The 21510-nt window shown below is 48.1% G+C and overlaps 1 protein-coding gene across 4 annotated transcripts in view; it reads left to right on the top strand.

Annotated features, from left to right (window-relative positions):
• Positions 1 to 6616: 6616 nt before the first annotated feature.
• Shisa6 (shisa family member 6) overlaps positions 6617 to 21510 on the top strand; it is a 299472-nt gene continuing 284578 nt past the window's right edge. For 3 of the 4 annotated variants that reach the window (XM_057774768.1, XM_057774767.1, XM_057774765.1), the window contains exon 1: positions 6617 to 8127. In XM_057774768.1, the coding sequence (XP_057630751.1) occupies positions 7484 to 8127 (644 nt within the window). In that variant the 5' untranslated portion in view covers positions 6617 to 7483. The remainder of the gene's footprint in view (positions 8128 to 21510) is intronic. The other variant, XM_057774766.1, reaches the window with a different exon arrangement.

Raw genomic sequence — 21510 nt, 5'->3', positions numbered from 1 at the left:
AATGTAATTACTTGAGAAAACAGAAAGTGTAGAATTAACAACTTCCAAAACTATAGAAAGGACAAAGACATCTGGCTGCCTGGATAGTCATCCAAGCTTCCTCTGTAACATTGGGGCATCCATCTTTGACCTACAGTTCTAGAATATCTGACAAACTTTTCTGCAAAGCAGGAATCTTGAAGAACTGTCTTACCTTGTCTTAGCAATATTTGACAGTCATTTTCTTTTGTGTCCTGCTTATTCAGTTTGGACAGCATACTGTTAGCAGTTGAGGCAAGGGCAGTTTCTTGTCCAAATGGCTAGCTTTGCAACATTAAAAGCAAATTCCATATGGAGGTCCTTCAATGCCCGCCCACCATTCTTTTTTGAAATACATTGGTGCTGTCAGGAGTAGACATGTCACATATTATGAAAAGCCTTATGTTAGTAAAAAATATTTTAAATGTCACATTCTTTAGGCCTTTGAAGTATTTGAATACCTTTTATCTATTTGAAATATATCTCTGTTTGACTTTGGATATATACTACCATGGCTATAAGTTTTATTGTTATATATGACTAACTACTAACCTATATTTATTTATTATCCTAAATAGCTTTCAAGGACTAAAACTTTACATTTTTAAGTGATCTGCATAGGAACAATACCTTAAACAAGAGTAGAAGCTTATATACTGTATAACAAAAATAACCTTAAATTTGTATCATTGTATAAAAATCCATACCAATGTAAAATAGTTAAGAGTAATAATTCTTTTAGTTTAAAAGTAGATTCAATAATCTACCCTTTTATCCCATCATTTCTCTACTATATCAATTCTTTTTCCATTCAGAAAGAGATCCCTGAACCTAATCTCATTTGTCCAGCAATTTTCCTGACCATTACCAATAATAACTTGCAACCAACCTTCCTCAATGAGGACAAACTTCCATAACCCACAAAATGACCAAAAACGACCTACCCCACCCCTTGGGAATGTGGACATCATGGTCTATAGACTGCTTCCTGTTGTCTGGGAGTGACTGTTTCTTTAGGGGACCCTGAGAAAATTGGGAAATGGGTCATGTCCTGGGGGAGCTTGCTGCATTATTTTTTGTTTAGCTACCGCGCCCCGTGCCCCCGTGACTACGCTCTGCGGGCTGGCACCCAATTCTCGAGCTTCGGGCAAGGGGCTGGAGGTTAAAATACACAGACACACACAGAGAGACAGCGACACAGGTCATCCTTGAATTCCCCAAGAATGCCCCCTTTATTGCGTTCAGGGGCAGATTATATAGAGATAGCCACACACCAGACAAACCCACCAGAAACCACTCTCCTGCCATCAGGAACTCGCTGAAGGTCTCGTGATCAGAGCAGCTGTAGGCGCTCAGATCAGGGGATTACAAGAAATTCAGGATCTGGGGTCTCACTGTTCCCAACATCTAGCCTCTGTTTGATGAGAAAATACAGAGCTTCTCTGAAGTCTTGACTGGATAATTTGTGAGGCTGGACCATCTTAGCTAGCAGCTTTGAAGTTCTTTTGGGTGCACAATTTTGAGAAAACTGCAACAGAGGTATTCCGAGAGGCTGGATCACCTGGGCTACTTGTCTTTGTTGGTGTCTGGATCTTCCCCACCCCCCCACACACAAAAAACCCACATAAACTTTTAAAGGTAGCATATATATCTACACGAACACAGGTACAGAATGTGCAGTGTGCACAAGTCAGTGAAGGATGATTTTGTGTTTTATTTTTGAGCAGGCAAAAGGCATCTGTTAACTTTGTAATTTGTTTGGATAACATCCAAATCTATCCATGCCAGATGAAAGGGTGGCATGTAATAATAAGTCGTGAGGTCTCTGTAGTCAACAAGATTTACCATATTTCATCCAGTGTCAGAGCTGTTCCCATAATAGAGGGATCAGCATATATGGCATCTGCCCTGCAGTCTTTCGTGGTTTATTTATTTATTTATTTATTTATTTATTTATTTATTTTTGGTTTTTTGAGACAGGGTTTCTCTGTAGCTTTGGAGCATGTCCTGGAGCTAGCTCTTGTAGACCAGGCTGGTCTCGAACTCACAGAGATCTGCCTGCCTCTGCCTCCCGAGTGCTGGGATTAAAGGCGTGCGCGACCACCGCCCGGCTTCGTGGTTTCTTTATTCATGACTGTAACTAGGATTTTCAGGTGGTCTACCCCCGATCAAATCTGATCTTTATTAATTTTAAAGAGAATCATAAGTTTTTGTTTCATGTGGAAACAAAAGCATAACCTCTCACCCAACACATCTTCTGACTTCCATTTTGAAGCCAAGAAATTTCTATAGCATACAGGCTGATTTAACCCAGCAGTCCCTTCTATAATCCATTGTCTCCCGGTAGCCGCTGTTCACTCAACAACATCCAAGAAATTCAAAGTTAACAAAGCACAATCCAGGGTCCAGATGCCCCATGTATTTCACACCCTTACATGGTTTATTTCTTTATATTACTTTACTCTTTCTTTAAAGATTTTATTTATTTTTAAACTATTTTTGTGACTGTCTATATCGATTTTCTTTTCTTTCTTCGGCATCTAAACACATTCCAAAGCATATTCTATCTGTTCAGAGGTTTTCTCAGTCTAGATCTGATTTCCTGGGTGTCTGTAGCCTCCTCTGACCATCTGAGCCAAACTTAAACTGTTAGACTATCTACCATGGTAGGACTCCACTTAGAACATGGCAGGTTGGCTGCTGGCTCCACCCCTCTCTGTTCTGTCAGAACCTAGCCTCATAAAGGCAGGTCACCGCCCCAGAGCCAGATCTGGAAATATTGTGTCTGCCTGTGGCAGGCAGTTGTACCCAGCTCCAGCTGCCCAAGGGCTCAGTTGCACAGCAGGGCATATTAAAAGAACCTCTGCTCTGTATGCTCAACCTATCTGAGACTTCGGTAGCCAGGAAGCTGCTTGTTCAGATTTTTTTTTCCTTCAGTTTTCTCAGGCCTTAGGTGGATATACATGGCCCAATGTTGGGAGCCACTCCTGGGTACCAAAACCACTCTCATAGAGAAGCTGGCTGATCACTGCGTAAGAATGAAACAAGAAGAGCTGGATGTGATGCTACTGCAATTAGATGTTGTGCTTCTGAAACACCACACACAATTCCTGCTCACAACTCACTGAATGAACTCTACCTGTCCATTTATCTACCTGTCTCAGTTAGGGTTTCTATTGTTATGAGAAATACACCAAGTTTAAAAGCAGCTTGGGGAGAAAAGGGTTAATTTTATCTTACACTTCCACATCACAGTCCATCATCCAAGGGAGTCAGGGCAGGAACTGAAGCAGAGGCCATGACCAGGGATGGGAAGTACTGCTCACAGGCTCGTCCCCCACATTTTGCTTACATACACCCCAGGACTGTCTGCCCTAGAGTGGCATCACCCATAACGGGCTGGGCCTTCCACATCAATCACTAATGAAGAAAATGCTCTACAGGCCAACCTTACCAAAACATTTGGTCATAATACCCTCTAGATGACTTTAGCTTGTTGCCTTTTACAGGAGGCCCTGGGTTGCATTTCCACTGTATGCCTCAAGGGCAGAGCAGGCACACCCAGTAAGAAGTATTGAGGAATATCAACCTGAATATCGCCTCCTTTTCATGCCCTTCCATCCAGAGCAACCATGGTCAGAAGTGAGGAATTATCATCGTTTTTACAGCAAGAATATTCACCCAAACAATCCCCATTAGGTTACCTTTATCTACACTGACCAGAACATGCACACATGCACATAAGCACTCCTCCTCCTCCTCCCCTCCTCCTCCTCCTCCTCCTCCTCTTCCTCCTCCTTCTTCATTTATTTTTACTTTATTTGTGTTTTGCCTGTATGTATGTCTGTGTGAGGATGTTGGATCCTGGAGTTACAGACAGTTGTGACTTGCCATGTGGTTGCTGGGAATAGAACCCAGGTCTTCTGGAAGAACAGTTAGTGCTCTAAACTGCTGAGCCATCTCTGCAGTCCCCACATGGTTAAGCATTCTTAACCAATCCTTGCTAAAGAGAAGGTGGTTGTTACAGCTGGCTCAGACCAATTGGAACATACCTTTTATAAATAACAATAGTTGGGACACTTTTCCCATAGCCTTAGGGCTGTGGAAAGTCATTGTAGGTTTGGGGGAAAATGATTCTTCTCTGGAACTTTTAAATGGGTCAAGTCCACAAATAAAGGATGTTTCAATACTACCAAGGATCTAATGTTGAAACCAAAAGGGAAAATGGGGTAGGGTCTGGGGGAAGTGTGATGGAGGGTAAGTCACCTGGTCAACTCCATAGAGTGAACGGGAGAGGTCTCAGTTACAAAAGAGTTATTATATCAAGGGTTGGAATAAACAACTTTGCACATTCCAGCCTCCCTAAATACTGTTTCCGTGTGTTGATATCACAATTTAGAAGCACAAGAACTGACAACACATTTTCCCTTATGAGGGGAGGCTGACTTGAAAAACATTGTCAATTTCCCTTTACTGGTATCATTGAGGAAATCTTGTTAGAGTCTCTCATGGGAACAACTTAGTCTTCCACCTATTTCTGAGGGAGTGGCCAGATAAACAAATGGAAATTCTGGACAAATGAGGGAGATGGGAAAACTAGAAGACAGAAAGAGATTGGCTTAGAAACCACACAGCATCCATATTCAAAGGCACAGTGTTGTTTTCTTCAAATACATTGCCCTGAATACCAAGGGTGTGTGCCTATTTTCATCCTCTGAGCTTTCTGTTCTTGCTATGTCGGGGGGGGGGAGCCTTAGGTAGACCTCTCAAAGACACTTCCACATGACCACTGCTTACTGGCTTAAGCCTGCTCTTCTGAATGAGAACATCACATCCATTGCAGGCATCACCTGCCATATGTCCATCATTTTTGCATCTGGATTGTGAGCACAACTTCTAAATTGCCTTCCTTGCATCCACTTCAGCCAGTGTTTCCTCCTTCCGGAGACTTGGAGATGTAACAAACCTATACATTTGATAGCATCTTCCACTATTAAAATTCACCAATATTTCCCCAGCAGTTGAAGTACATACAAATTCTTTGCCAGGGCCTACAGTGCCCCCAGCTGCCTTTATTTAGAAGCCTCTCTAAGGGTTTCCTCACTCTGTATGCCTAGCTCACCCACCCTCACCAACTCATTTCTTCCAGTTTCCCTGTTTCCTCTGCATCTTTACCTTCTTGTTTGTGTTTCTAATGCTTAATCATTCTTCACCATGTGTTTTAAGAGTACCCTGAGAACTGCATTTGATCCTCTCTGCTCCTCCCCTGGGCTATGCTAGGTGCCTGTACCCTGCTCTCAGAATAGGTTGTGCCCATCTCTGTCGTGCACACAAACACGCCAGGCAGAATTTGTCTCCTCTGTAAATGAACTCCTTAAAGAAGGGGCTATGCTACTTCTTCCTTAGCTTAGCACTTATCAGTGTGCTTAGCACTTATCAGGATTGGCACTAACAGTGATTGTTAGCAGAACCATTAAAAGATGAAGCTGAGGAAACAGGAAGGGTCAAGGAACAAGAAGAAGGAGGGGATCGAGAAAGAGTAGTACACGGGGAGTTTCTAGAAGAGTCCTGTCCTTTCTGTGTCTTGGAGTCTGGCTTTCAGCTCCAATTCAATCCATCTACTTACTGCCAGTTCTTCCTGAATGCTGATCTTTTCTTTGAATCACCCGCTGAGTAGGACTGAGCAGACTATTTCAGGGAAATTTCTGTTGCCATCGTTCTGACGGTCTGTCCCCTGCCTTCCCCCAAAGTACTCAAGACACATGGGCAGAAGCTTGGCCGCCGCTGCTGCTGCTGCTGCTGCTGCTCCTCTTCTCAGTTCCCCCTCCTCTGCCAAGGACACCGCCAAACTAGGACTCTGACTCCCTCTTGGGGTGGCGGCAGAGCTAGGAAAGTCAGACTCAGGTCTTCTTTCAGCCAACCTGCTCATAGGGAATGCCTACCTCACTCTGGTCCAGAGGGAAATGTCTCCCTCGGATTCCCACCCGTCTCCCCTTCTCCCCTTGCAGCAAAAACAGGGGATACAGGAGTTTCCCAAAGGAATCTTTAAAGCCCAGGTATTTTTTATATATATAATTTTTTTTTAACTTTTAAACTCAGTCTCAACGCTGGAAAAAAAGTTGGAGTAAGAGGGAATTCTAGGTGTCTCCCAGAAATCTGATTCCTGTATGAGAGATGAAGAAGAAAAGAGTCTAGTTTCAGGGCACTTAATGGCCCAAGAGCCACTTGACCCCTGGCCTCAGTGTAGGAACCTGTAGCAATGGGTTTGACCTCTTATCTTGGCTGCAAGCATCACCACTAGGGAGAGGCAGAGGCTTGCAGAAACCCCAATTTGCTTTCTGGAAGCGCAAAGACCAGGCTAAGGTAAGCGCAGGGTGGGGGAGTGTGGGGAGTGTGGGGGGTGAGGGGGTGGTATGTGACCAAGAGGGCAGGAAGGGCTATGTAAGAGGACGTCTGACTCTGCCGCCGGCCGGCTCCAGAGAGCTCACTCTCGTCTTGCTCCCGGGCATGAGAAGTGGGGAGCAGGGTGAGCTCCCTCTTTGCCAGCTTAGTACGCAGTGTTGCTTAACTGGTGTCCGGGATTTGGTGACGCGGAGCTTCGAGTGAGGTGGGGAAGAGGCAAAGAGGAGTCCTGCCGTCCCCCACTCGGGCGCCCAGGCGTGGAAACGTGGGCGGCGGCGAGCGGCTGGGCTCCCTCCCCGCCCTCCCCGCGCGGCGCTCCCGCGTGTGCAGCTGTGTGAGTGCGTGTGTCTCCCTCTCGCCTATCGCACACGCTCCAGCACTAGTGCAGGCGGCTCTCGGCTCCGCTCGCTCGCTCTCTCCGGCCGCTGCGCTCCCGCCTTGCCGCCGCTGCAGACGCAGCCGGGCACGGTGAGCGACTGAGGTGCAGCCGCCGCGGTCCCCGACTGCCGCCGGACTCCAGCTTCAGCAGGCTACACCGCACCCGGACCGGTCGGCCCGGTGACTCCCGCAGGGGCTCTCCGTGCGTCCTCGGGCCACCGTCCCAGCCAGGACGCACTCCTCGAGGGCTGCGCACTCCTTCCCCGCCCGGCCGCCTGCCGCTCCCCGCACCCCGTGACCGCTGCTCCGTCTCGTCCCGCAGGAGCTGCCCGGACGGGACCACGACGCTGCCGCCACCTCTGGGAGCAGCGCTTCGGGGCCGGCCTGAGCAGAGCCGTGCGGGGCCGCCGCTGCCGCGGGCGGGGGATGGGGCTGCCCGCCAGGCGCGCGGAACCCGCAGGGGGAGCACGGAGCCGGCGCGCAGCCTGAGAGCCCCGCGCAGCCTGCGCCCCGCCGCCGCTCCGTGCGCTCCTGCCGCCGCCCGCGCCTCGATGGCGCCATCGCCCCGCCGCTGACCGGCTCGCCACGCTCGCTCAGCCCGCGCGGTCGCCCTCGGAGTCCGGCCAGCCTCTGGGGCAGCGGCCTGCAGCCCAAGTCCGCCCGCGCCCTCCCGCCCGGCCCCGCCATGGCGCTGCGCCGCCTCCTGCTACCGCCTCTGCTGCTGTCGCTGCTGCTGTCGCTCTCGTCCCTGCACCTGCCGCCCGGCGCAGACGCTGCCCGCGGCCGCGCTGCTAACCGGACCCTAGGCGCGGGAGCCGTCGGGGGTCGACGTTCCGGAGGCGCCCTAGCCCGCGGTGGCCGCGAGCTGAACAGCACCGCCCGGGCGTCTGGCGTCCCGGAGGCGGGCAGCCGGCGGGGACAGTCCGCGGCAGCGGTGGCGGCGGCCAGCGCGACCGTCACTTACGAGACGTGCTGGGGCTACTACGACGTGAGCGGCCAGTACGACAAGGAGTTCGAGTGTAACAACAGCGAGAGCGGCTACCTGTACTGCTGCGGCACCTGCTACTATCGCTTCTGCTGCAAGAAGCGCCACGAGAAGCTGGACCAGCGCCAGTGTACCAACTACCAAAGCCCGGTATGGGTGCAGACGCCCAGCACCAAGGTGGTGTCGCCGGGGCCCGAGAACAAGTACGACCCGGAGAAGGACAAGACCAACTTCACCGTCTACATCACCTGCGGGGTGATCGCCTTCGTCATTGTAGCGGGCGTCTTCGCCAAGGTCTCCTATGACAAGGCCCACCGCCCCCCGCGAGAGATGAACATCCACAGGTGAGAGGCGCTTCTAGGTGCCTGCCTCTGGTCCCCAGGCCTCGCCCCCTCTTAACATACCCCCACCCCGTCCAGTCTTCTTCAGCACACCTCTTCTATCCTTCTAAGTCACTTCCACAGCCGCTTCCTTTTAAGAGCAATCAATCTGGTGGCCCTCCCGCATTCCGTAGGAAGCAGTTAGGCATGCTTTAGTGTTAGAGGGATTCGCAACACAAAGTACGAATCAGTGGAGTTCAAGATGTTCAAGGATAAGAATCCCACTAATTTTCCAATCTCCAGGCTCTCTTTCATGGCGTGTGGCAACTTTACTATGGCTTCTACCACGCTTAGGTTTTTGCTTGTTTTAAATGGTAGTGTCAGCTTAATATAAAGAACTGAACTGTATGAGCACTTCACTGAAAAGAATAGCAGGTGGGTTAGTGCAAGCTGGGATGTCCAGGGGTAAAGAGTGGAATAGTCATGAAAAGGGTGTCTGCCTCTGCTGGGAAGAAGGTACCCCATGTCCTGTTGACCAGCACAGATGTTATGTCTTCCAGTGGGGTGCTTAGCTTTCCTGCAGAGACTGGAGGACTTGTTCCTCCAAGGCATGCCCCTCAGAGTTAACACTTTGGATGGTGTTCAGCCCGGTTGGGCATCTTTTACTGCACACATGGAAAAGACACTGGGGACTGTCCCCTTCTAAAATTTATAACAGGAGCTTAAAACATGACAGCCCATAGTTCCACTCTGATTGCTTCTCACCCCTGCCTCTGGCTCCCAAGGAGATCACTGGAAAGTCAAAGCCACAACAGGAACCCAGTCTCTCCTGTAGGAATTACACAGGCAGAGGATGAGAAGTACAGCTATGCTTCCAGTGTCCCCACGAAGATGAATGGCTGGATGTGGCTTCAATGAAAGCTCTGCCCCAGGAAACACTTCCATTTCTGGCACACAGAGTGGGCACTGCCCTAGTTCCAAGGCCCAGTCCCCAGTCTGCTGCTTGTGAGCTGACCCACCAAGCCTGCCTTGGCCCATGCACCTTGCTTATTATCCTCTTGACTTGAAAACCTTCCTTCGCTGCTCTGAACATTAATCATCCCTACCTTGCTGAAAAGAGAAAGGCAGGTAGAAATTTCTAGGCATGCTGAAGGATCTGATTCTGCCCCTCCCTCTCGATAATGTGGGTGTGCAAACATGATATTCCTTGTCAGGTTTTATTGACTCAAATCCACTAAATGCAGACATTCCACACTCAAGTACTAGGCTTGGGTTGACTGTAAAGGAAGTGAGCATCCCTTTTTAACCCCTCACTGCCCGAGCTAGCCATTCATCCTTTAGCTGCTGTCAGCATTGGTTTACTCTACATCCCTTTGGTCTTGAACCAGGATTTTGAGCAATGGTTTGGGGTCTCCACGCCTTGCTATGCAAAGGATGGGCGCCGCGAACAAAACAAGAGCAAGGCATCCCCACTCTCTAGGAGTTTTTTGGTCTGGCAGCGAATTCTGTTTTGGCACAGCTTGGAAAGCCAAGAAGGAGTTGCTTAGAGGCAGGGGTCTTTCTGAAGCAGATGTGCTGTTATTCCTCATCTGTCACCTCTGGCCCAGCACTTGGGCTCATCTCTTCTTCCCTCGTGTCCCATTAAAACCATCCTGACTCTTACCTCTTTTGAGTAACCTTTCTTGGGGTTTCTCCATGCCCTGCCCCCAGTGCCTTGTGCAATTTGCTAAATATCACCTGTGTTTGATAAGTTTATGTGGCTTCAGAGTCTGAGATTAAGCCCCCATGAAAACCAATACTGCCATGTGGCTCTTAGGAGTCATACTTTTTGATATTAGTCTCTTCTGCCCCCACAGACTCCCTCTGTCCCACATTGGGGTAACCATGGGGGCACTCTTGGGGCCGCTTCTGGGGTGGGAGAAGGAGAGAGTGAACTGAATTTCAGGCCCAAGGCCATTGTGGAAGTGTGGCATGTCTCTCCCTCAGATTCACCTCCTGATTTCATTCAGTTCACAGCACCACTCTAACAACTGCAGCCTCTCCTGATCCGTGCTTTAGAAGCCATCGTACTGGTGCTGGGTTGATAGGGGACAATGCCTGTCATTCATTGTATGTGCAGCAGGTGGGGGTAGGGCTGGAGATCAGAGGTGAGTGACACTCACAGTGATGAGTGACAAGGATACTCAGGAGTAACCTTGAGCAGGTCAGGGAAAGCCTTTTGGTTCTGAGCAACTGGCAAGATAGCATAGCATCTAGACCTTTTCTTCTCAAGTGTGTCTGTGTGAGTGCCCACGTCACTCTCATGCACCTCTGGGTGGATGTGGGAGGAGGGGAGCTCCTCTTTCTCTGCTTGTACCTCAGATGTCATGGCTTGCCACCCCTGGGTGGGGCGACTGTGTAGTCTGTGTTGTTAGAGAGGCAAGGTAGGGAAAGAGGGCGGTGATGGAGAAGATATACAGTCACGCAGCAATGAGTTCTTCCTAGGGAAAGTGGGAGAAACAGAGGTCAAGTCGGGAGCTAGGACGCGCTTTCTGAAATAGTGCAGCCAAGATGTGTCCATACTGAACGGGAGACCAGAGCTGTTGCAGTGTGTGAACCTTCCTGAAGACAGGCAGACCTGAGTCCTTTCCTTCCTGGGGCAAGCGTTCCTGAGTCTGAGAAAAGCCTCATTGCAAAGGGATACTGTGGGAGTTTAAGAAGACTTGGAAGAAGGGATTGGCCATATGCTCTGCCTTGGTGTTCGCAGGCTGGGCAGCCCTCTGTCTGCCACACACATGCATATTCCTTATGACTGGACTTTCTTGCATCTCTCCCTCCCTTGCAGGGAAGAGCAGATTTTGCTTTTTCTGGAAGTGATTAGCCCTTGCTAGCAGAATTGAGAGTGAGAAGTCGGTGTCTGGAGGGGAAACAGCCAGCTCTCTGGTAATTCTAACAGACAACCCGGTGTCAATGATACAAATACCCAAACCTAGCAAGATGGGCTCTGCGGAGGAGAAAGCGATATAAGCTCTGAGTGGGGGTGTCCCAACTTTCCTGGTTGGAACCCCATTTCTATTAGAGGCTACATCCTCTTCTTGGCCCGGCTTTAGAACTTCTCAGGTTAAGGTTAGACCTGCAGGCATCCTCTGATTGCCATGTTTCCTGAGTGTCTCTGTAGTCCTTACCTGGGGCTGTTTGCCCAGAGAAGGATGACCCATATCCTCCAGAAGAATGGACTCTGCCCAGCCCCCAGCCCAGGAGGCTGGCCCCTTTTGACATTCTATTCTGCCCTCAGCTATCTTACATCCAAACCTACTCCTCCTCCTCACCATGAGTTGATTCATTAATGTCTCGGAGATGAGAATCGCTCTAAGGAGGAACTGCGTGGCTCCTTTTTTAAATGGCTAATTAACAGATGGGTCAGGAAGCTATTAAGATGCTGTAGACACAGTTGGTGAAGTCGGATGTGCCTGTACGGGACTGGGCATATGAAGAAAAGTGGGCAGGGAAGATGATGGGCAGGGGAGGATGCTTGGGGGAGCCGAGCCGGAGTATGCATCCTGGGGAGAAGGGAAGGGTATTAGGAGGTTGCTCATCTGCAGAGTCCGTCTTCCAACTCTTATTTCTAGCATAGGCCAGGGAAAAGTTTTCTTTGTCTTTTCTCCTTCTAGAAGTTAATTACAAACCAGGAGAGCTCCGCTTCCCTTCCAGGCCAACCCTGCTGTAGCAGGAAAACCCCAGAGTTGAGTGAGTGAAGAACGGGAGACAAACTATCAAACATTCAATAATTTTTTTCCTGCAGTACTGTGAGCTTTCCATTATAATCTCAACCAAGTCAGCTTTTTTTTTTCTTTTTTTTTTCTCCAAATAGAAGTTTGGAAGGAAAGGGGAAAAACAAAACAAAACAAAACAAAACAAAAACAAAAAAAAAAAAAAAAAAAAAAAACAAATCTTGCCCTGGACTGAACTGAAGTGCTTTACCTTTTTCATGTTTTCCTTTCTCTTTGAGTTTAAAAAGAAATGTACATTGGGAAAGCTGGGAAGTTACAGAAGCATTATGAAGGAGGGTTAGGGGCAGACTCCCAGGAAGGCAGAAAGAAGACAACAAAAGTAAGAAAGTGATTGGACAAAAAATTGGTGGTTACCTCTGATGGAACAAAGCAACACTGCAGAGACTCCCTCAGGCGTGATTCTGTTGTGGCTCTTGAATGAACATGGATACATTGCGTGTGAGCCCAGCTCACCCAGAGAAGGCAGAAAACAGTTCAAACTCCAAGTCACACTCCCTCGACACACAGGCTAACTGGGTTCCTTCTTGCTTTAGCAAAACAACCAGGCAAACAAGGTCAACCACCTTGAGACCTTGACAACCCTCTGGGATCACGCTGTTCGCTATCTTCCTGTTTCTTTCCTTCACTGCCCCCAAGCTCAAAAGACTTGCACATCTGTCCCACCCTGTCCTGTCTCAGAACACATTCATTTCACAGAATCTGTTGTTAAGAAACTGAGAATTTACCCATAGATCTAGTCTGTTAAGGCACTTGTAGAAGACAAAGTATAATTCATTGTTTTCAACCGATTTGAATGAGGGATTTTACTGACTGGCGTGTTGGTTTAGATCAGTTTACAGAAAGTGATGGTTAAGATATCTGAAAAGTGGGCTGACTGAAAGAGGTCAATTATCCCAGACAGCTATGCCTACAAGATCTGGAATAAAAAGGCAGCCGAGACCCAAAAGAATTTCCTCTGTCGAGTTCTGCTGACTGATTTCTCCAGGGCCTGACAGGATATTATTTAGGTCTTAATTTTCTACTTCCATCCCATAGCCAGGAGAGCCCCTAGCTCCTGCACGTTGAGTTAGCTGTCTGCTCCTGGCTGTGACAGTGGCCAGCAGCTTCCTTCTTTGGTGTAACCGATGCTGTTCGCCCAAAATTCTAAAGAGTTTATACTTGAAACTGTTGCAGACTCAGTATATTTTGCCTTCCAGTGTTTGTCACGTTCCTTGGCAACATCTCTTTGGTGAAATTACAAAGTTACGATTTGACTTTGTAGCTGTATAGGATGTCTCAGGTGGGCGTAGAAGGGCCCCTAATGAGATAGAGGAGGACTTGGGCTGTCTTCATTGGGAACACCCCTTCTGTGATGATTTTGGCCCTCTTCACTTTACTTTGAGAAACTCAAACTCATTATTTTTCCCTGAGTCACATTTGTGACCTCATGTTTGTACTCCTTTTGTTGGTAGACATTATAGTGGGGAAGAAGGCCCGGCATAGGGAGTTCACCAGCAAACCCTAACAGGATCTGAGGCCCTTGGCCTCAAGCCTCTAATAGGCTTCTTTTTTTTTAAAAGAAATCAGGGCAGATTGTCAATTCTATTACTTTTTCTACAAGTAGAACAAAGTCTTATAAAAAGGCAGACTAACATATTCTACTATTTTGCCACCCATTTCAGCATCATGACCTTATTCCCACAGTCAGTTTGACTCCATGATTTTCTAAGTGAGGCACTTGAAATCAACAGCACAGAGGTCACAATGCCTGCCACGCGTCTCAGCTGCTAGTCAAGGAAGGTTTCTCTGAAAGCCTTGGCGTTCATGCTCTAGGCCCAGCCTCAGTCTTGTTTTCTTCATTGGAAGCAGTCTGCTCTGCTTTATGCTTGATTTTTAATCATCAGCAAATAACTTTTCGACTCTTGGAGATGTGAGTGACAGCCTCTGTGGTCCCTTCCCTGTGTCTTGAGACTTGCTGACCTCCGGGTTTCCATCCGCCAACATGATTTCTCATGATAGTCCCTGGTCCTTTTTTTTTTTTTCCCCAGTTTCTCTGCATTCTTTTCTAAAGCGCAATAACCTGATCTAAGCAAAATCCTCCAGTAAGATGTGAGTAATGCAGACTGTTGAAAAAGGAAAATACAGCATATGCGGAAGGAAGGAGGGTGGCCCAGGGTAAGGCACCACCGAATGACTGTGGGTAGTTATGAAATTTAAAACGTGACTCTGGATGCTTCTCTTCTCACCTGAAGGTATGGGGGCGGGGCTTGCTGCGATGTATCACACCAGTGAGGTCCTGCATGTGTGAGCGTGTGTGTCCAGAATCACCCTCTGGGACCCCTCCAGTGTATGTAAGATCCCTCTTGGAGACACAAAAGCATAATTCCTGGTGACTTTTGTTCCCTTTCTCAGCTCTGGGTCAAGAAACCAGCCGCCACTGGGGTGGAAGTTTGAAATGATGGGCCCCGTTGTTCTCTGAGATGAACCTGTATGAAATGACACCTAGCAGCTCTGCCTTTGCTGTGTCTGATCCTCTTAAAGAACCCAGGTGCCTGTATGTACCGAATTAGCTTCCCACGCAGTCTCCTTGAGAGGCCACACGCTGGTTCTTCTTCTGCAAATGGCTCCATAGCGCCACTCTTGGAAACACTTTGAGACTCTAGAGCCAGTCACTTTGGCTTTCTGAAACCATAGCATCTTTCACCTTCCCAGGGAGATATGGCTCGTTTAAGCAGTAATAAGTCGGGGGTAAGGCTGATAAATGGATAAGGTGGTGGGAAGCCACAGTGCCTTCCCTAGGGAAAGCTGCTGGGAGGAGTATCGCTACCATCTCGAAAGGCAGGATGGACCAGAAGAGGGGAGATCCCCTCACCCTCTGTGACCATGTGGACAGAGCTGCTCTTCACGTGGGAAGATAAGTACCTCTTAGGCAAGACCGGTTTCATGTGACAGCAGTGTGCTGGGCAAGCTGTGGGATAGTTGGGAAAGAAGACAAAAGGAAGGAGTTGAATATGCATCAAACATTTCAGATAACTGCCCAAAAAGAGTGGAAAAAAGAATGTCCCACATTTCTGCATAAAATAGTAGACGGATCGCTCAATTTAGCTTCCTGCTTTGATGCTGAGGGTAAAGGGACCCAGTTTCTTTGGGATGCATGCAGAGAGGAAGCCTGGGATCAGAGCCCTGTTCACTGCCCTCCGCCCTCTATCACAGGGCCACCGCCTCTGCAATTCCGTATTCAGATGAGGTTACCACTTGGGTCAGACTGCCATGGATACCTGCAGGCCCACGGACATGAGGCTACCATAGCATTTCTGGAAGATTCCCAACACCCATTTACCATACTTGCCTTGCTTCCATACCTCCAGTTCATATTTATGGGATGGGATTGGTTGGGGCAAGAGTGGGCTGGCCGAGTAAAGAGCAAAGGGGTAGGGAACCACCCAGTTATACTCTGGGCAGCTGGGGATAGTCACGGCTATGCTGCTGCAGATGGGTGCTTCCCCCAATCTCAGTCAAGAGTTAGGGGAAGGGGAGAGGGACTGAGCTATTGTATCACTCCATAGCCCCCTCCAACACACATAGAGGCCCCTTTTGTACACACCTGAGGGAGTCCCTTCCACTAGGAACTTGGGCAGTGGGCATCAAAAGGTAGGAGTTCGTTCTGTCAGGAACTGCCACTCCTCCATCACCTGTGAAATTTAGGAAAGCTGTGAGGCCCTGAGTTTCGGCTGGGTGATGTCTCAAGCAATAGTGTCTGGCCTTGAGAACTTACTTGGTACCAGGAGCCCTGTTCTGCATTTTCCAAGCAGAATCTCACTGTATTCCCTCTGCCCCCCCGCACCTCCCTCACCACCCTTCAGCCCAGAGTATAGAGGCCTGTTTTACAGATGGAGAAACCTAGCATAATGCCTTGCCCAAAGCCATGCTACCACTATGTTCCCCATCTCTATCTTCCCTTAGGTTCCAGAAAAGTAACTCACTGTCTTCTACTTTCCTGACAGAGTCAGGGATACCCGAAATGCTTAAGGAAGCAGCCCCCCCTGATTGTGCCTGGGACAACTTGTTATCATAAAGGACAAGAGGGTCAATGACCTTCCATCCAGAGCTGGTAACACTCCCACTTAGACTGCATGTGGGGTACAGATGTGCCCAGGACAGCAAGAGGGTTTTTCTTTCAAGGGTGGATGCTGTTGACTGAGATGAAGGCTTACAAAGAGTTCTAAGAAGCAGAATGATTGTCCATTGAGGGAAAATCAGAAAGAACGCAAATGCCTTGTGTGGCTTAGAAAGAAGCCCTGGGCAATCGAGCATGAGTCACAGCCTCCGAGAGAGGTGAGTGGAGCTCAGGAAGGGAGGAAAGATGAGGTCTAGGGAGAGGATGGACCTCAGGGCATCCCCAGTTTTAATTACTGAGACCCACAGCTCGCTAACAGGTCCATTTATCACTGTCCCTCCATGCCCCCTTTCCCTATTTATAATACCCAGGGCTGCACATGCAAGAGAGAGCTGCAGCCATCTCTCACATGCCCATTCAGACTGTCCTTCCTCATTTCTGCCCTCCTAGCTGTGCTAATTCCAGACTTCGCTCCTTCCCCAGTCTCTGCTCCCTTCCTCCTCAAGTCCTCTGCCCAGAAGGGCACAGGAGGAGGAAGGAATCCTGAGACATTTTAATAGCCACCGCTGGGTGTGGCCTCCAGCTGTTATCTCTGGGTGCCAGCCAGTGTGGGACCCACGCGCCTGGTCTGCAGGACCACAGTAGGGGTACCTAAGCAGAGTCCCTGGCTGTGTTAGCAGGTTAAGCAGCCTCCAGGAACCCAGCTCCGCAGAGCGCTGTTTTCCGTCCTCTTTACCTCCTTCCAGCTCTTTGCTCTCCCAGGATCCTCCTTGCCGAAAGCCACTGTTCCCATCTCTAGGGCCCTGGGAGCTAACGTTCCAGCAAGGCTCTGGGTGGCTAGAACCTTGGCCCTGTGCCCTGATGTTGGTAGAAGAGTCTTTGCTTCCTGTAGCCTTCTCAAACACGCTCATTATTCCTTGTTTTTCTGGCATTTGGTTTCATGTCCTGTTCCCATTAGCTTCTGCATTAAAGACTCATTACTCAGGACACATGTCCTCTGGACATATTGGTTGTTCTCTTAGCCAAATGTCCTCTTCTGGGAAGTGTGCTTTCCACTCTTTTCCCTCTTCCTGCACTCCAGCTGCTCCGTGGGGAGGGACACGGGCCCTGGGATGGGCTATTGATTAAGTGGAATCTGAGAGTGCCTTCTAGATTTCTTCCATCCTCTCCTTTCCTAGGGCCTGGGGTTTAAGCTTTTTATTGGGGTTTAGCAGATGGATCTGAGGGTGGAAGGGTGGGGAACAGGCAGGCAGTTGTTGGGAAGTGGTTCCCCTCCACCCCCAGTTCTTGAATCAGGGTCAGATTTCAGCAGGAGAGAGGAGTTGGAACCTCACACTGGTATTTAGGCGGCTCTTCTGGAGGATGAGCAAGTCTCCCATCAAGCCACCTCCGTGGAATGATTGGCAGGATACTAGTCCAGACACCGATGCTGCTTCAGAGCCTGAGGAAAACTCTGGAGTGCTGCACTTCTGCAATGCCCCTAGTTAGCTGTCTCTGACTTATGACTGCGTGTAAAGAAATCTGCACAAAGTTTCCTGGGAGTGACAGCCCACAGGCTTGGGGAACCAGCACGGGTGGTTGGTGTTTTGATGACCCACAGCCAGCTTCAGATTCAGGACCCATGTCCATGCAGTGAGTGCCTCTTCTCTGCACCCTGGAGCATTTGCGAAGAGGAATGTCAGATCTTTAAGCAGAGAGTCTGCTGTGTTTCTCTCTTCTCTTTAAAGTCGCATCATTAAAATGTATCATCTTGTGACTTGTGATGTCTCCTCTACCACCACTGCTTTCCCATCTGTCCTGCTCTTGATGCCTGGTCACTGCTGTCTTGTCTTTCCAACCTCTTCCCCCTCCAGCCTTTCTTCTTGAATTCATCCAACTGTGACTTCATTAAATTGCATCAATTCTCATGCCACTAATTTAAAATTTACCCAAATTGGACCTGAACGAATTTTTTTATTATTATTATTTTCTCTGTCTGATAAAAAGCAACGATGAGCAGATTAGTATCTCAGACAAGACTGCCAAGATTGTGCAGGGCCATATACCACCCCACTGCCACCACGGATGACAGATTGTCTCTAAGCAGGCCAGGTAGACAGTTGGCATGTTAATGGCTAATCTTTCATATCTATCCAAAAAAATACCTTCCAAAGATCAGCTTTGTTTTATTTTTTTGTATTTTAAAAGTTCATTTAAAACCCTACAATGGCTCAAGGAACAGTAAAGTGTTATTTTACGGCTGAGTCTGGTGGTTTTAGGCCTGATTCTAGCTATTCTGGAAGCTGAAGCCTCAAGACCACAAGTTCAAGATCACCTGAACTATATAGAGTGAGTTTGGGCAGTTTAGTGAGACCCTCTTTTAAAACAAAAAGGCAAAAGACAGCTAGGGATAGAGTACCCGCCTACCATGCATGAGGCCTTGGTTGAATCTTCAGTTTTGTGCCCAAGTGTGCATGCACACGGGCAGTTATTTCCTGAATACATTCTGTAAGTCCTGTTTCACCAGTTGGGATTAACCTACTCCAACTGCTATAGAATGAGTCTGTTAATTCCCTCTGGAAACTATCCAGTTTCCCTTATCCTTCTTTCTTTTCTTGTTTCATTTCCCTATGTATTAGAATCTACAACTCTTTGGGCTTTGAGAAGTAGTGTTATAATGTCACAGCTGCAGGATGGCCAGCTGACCCTGAGAAGAAAGGGGTTCAGAGGCCAACTTCAGACAGCTTGCCCTACTTCTGGGGGACAGAGGACTTTGTTCCCATTTAGGGTCTTTCTCAGCAGCCTAAGGAACTCACGCCTAAACTGCTGTTCCAATACCATTGTTAGGAGGAGGCAGCACCGCACCTCCTGTGAGAATGGCCAGAAGCAGGCACCCTAGAAAAAGAACTTTGACGTCCTCCCCTTCATCTGCTTATGTACTCTCAAGGGACAGATAACAAAGGTCTTTCCTCTTGCTTCTGGAGATTGTCATCCATCTTTTCCTGCCTTGGAGCATTTTCTGAATGTCGAGATAGCAGGCCGCTTCTGTCACTTACTGTCTCCATGATCTTTAGTGAGTCCCTTGGCCCCTCTGGTCTATTAACCCAGATGTGGGATATGGCTGAATATACTGGAGCGCTATGGGCTTCTCTGGACCATCCTGACCCCAACACACCTGGAAAGTCAGGACACAGGTGACATCTTCACTTAAAAGAGAGGCATCCCTGGGCATGGAAGAGAATACACTTATCCTTATTCATCCCTTATCTTGTAGACCGTATCCTCTGCAAATGACCTCATAAGGATGCTTGGTTTTAGCATGTTCTTTTTATAGATCCTCTTGATAGGAAAGGACTTATAATGCTTTTTCAGTCCCTTCCCTCTGAGTAGCATCTCCTCTCCTCTTGGGGTGTAGGTTTCCATCCATTTATCTATTCTGCAGACAATCTAGTCTATTGTTAGGATGCTTTTCTAATTGACATTGGAGAACCCAAACTGACTCCTCACATCCACAAGACTGCAAAACACCTCCTCAAGGACAACAGTCAAGGCCCCTCCATCCTCTTTTCAGGATCTAGTATTTGAATCAATATCCATAGAAGTCTTTCCATGGGATGTGACTTCCAGTCTCTCTGGCTATGCAGATGCTGTCCATCTAGGGGATACTAACCACATATGGAACCTAGTCACTCAAAGAGCTTAAAGATTCAGAGGGAAGCCGGGCGGTGGTGGCGCATGCCTTTAATCCCAGCACTCGGGAGGCAGAGGCAGGCGGATCTCTGAGAGTTCGAGGCCAGCCTGGTCTACAAGAGCTAATTCCGGGGCGGGCACCAAAGCTACAGAGAAACCCTGTCTTGAAAAACCAAAAAAAAAAAAAAAAAAAAAAAAAAAGATTCAGAGGGTTCTTTAGGAAAGCTGGTTGAAAAAAGCAATTCAAGGGAGCAGTTTTTCTTGGTTGCAGGTCCCATCAATAGGGCTGTGCAGGAAGTGTCACACTAATTTGGTCAAACTGGTACAGTACTTAACATAATGAAAATGACTGAGTGATTAACTGAATAGTGTTTACTTGAATTAACATTATTTACTTGAGCATGGGGATGATGATAATTTTTAAATTTATCTGAAAGGAGAAGATAGGTAGAGAGAAGCAGAAAGGAAAAAAAGAGAAGGGACGAATAGGAAACCAACTGACTGTTTCCTTAGTCAGGTTGATGTGACTGTCCACCCAAGTCCCAGGAGTAATCAGTGGATTTGCTCCTGTGTGGATCCTCTGTCTCTCTCTGGGCCGCTATTTTGGTGCTTCCTAGTGCTGACCGGCAAAACATGATCTGCCATGGCTTGGTGTGCAGGAACACATACTCTCTCTGCACCTACCTCTCCAAGTCCAAGTACAGGGCTCAAGAGCGCCTGGCGTGTGAGCAGGTGGACTTCTGGTCATTAGGCTGTGGTGGGGAATGGGGTCTGCGGGTAGTTCCTCCCAAGATGACCATGGCCACAGCTAGACTATGTGATTTGAAAGTTTTGTTATGTCAACTTTGTCGAGTCAGACCCCGTGATTTCCCTCTTCCACCTGTGCTACGGCTGTGTTTCTGTAGGCTGAGCCCATTTAAGATTTAGTTAGTCAAATATTTACTTAGTGCTTCCTAGGCACCAGGCTCTATTATAAGTGTTTCACAAATATTAATTAATTTAATCTTTAATCTTCACAATAACCCTAAGAGGTAGACTGCACACACACACACGCACACACACACATATACACACACACACACAGGCCTTATTACTTTGGCTTACTTTTTAAATGAGAAAACAGAGTCATGGGAATGTAAGTAGCTGATTAATGAGTACTAGTGTACCAAGATGGCCAGCATCCCAACTTAGGTTCCCTACTTCAGAATCCCAGAACTTGATCAGCAAGCTCCGCTGTCTGTGTTTGCTCACCGAGAGACGGAGGTCTCTGCCAAAGCAGAAGCAAAGCAAACAGAATGGGAAAAAAAAAATCGAAACCAACCCAAACTCACCAACTCTACAATAAATCGGCACCTTCCACGAAGGTGCTTTTATAAACTTACTTGTCATGTGGTTAGTCGTTTGGTTATGCTAACCCATCTTGGCAACTGCTTTGAATTAGCCAGTGGCAACACTTGACACACTCAAATCTGATTCATTCTCAAATCACCTAAAGATTGCTGGAAAGACTGGGCTTGATTCTTCTGAATTTCTTAGACCTGGGTAATTTGCATTATGTTTCCTGGGGTCTGGAGGAAGTGCATGGCGAGAATGCTGTTAGGAATGAGCAGGGCTACTGTAGACTCTTGACCGGCCCTCTATCAGCAACCTCAGGACAGGCACACATGGGGCAGCAGCAACTGGCTCTCTTACTTGAAAAACGGAATAAGCAGGCTGCCCTTTCCTTGCAGAGATGTTTACTGGCTGTGATGAATTCCAATTGTGCTGGGGACAACTCAGACCTGCAGAACAGCTCAATGCAGATGCATAGACATTGTTAACCAACAAATGAGATCCCCACATCCATTCTGCGCCTCTGTGTGAGGAGAGCGG

The sequence above is a fragment of the Chionomys nivalis genome, chromosome 7, assembly GCF_950005125.1.
Source record: "Chionomys nivalis chromosome 7, mChiNiv1.1, whole genome shotgun sequence".
Classification (NCBI taxonomy): Eukaryota; Metazoa; Chordata; class Mammalia; order Rodentia; family Cricetidae; genus Chionomys; species Chionomys nivalis.
The sequence above is the reverse complement of the archived record's forward strand: the minus strand, read 5'-3'. Positions and strand labels throughout refer to the sequence as shown.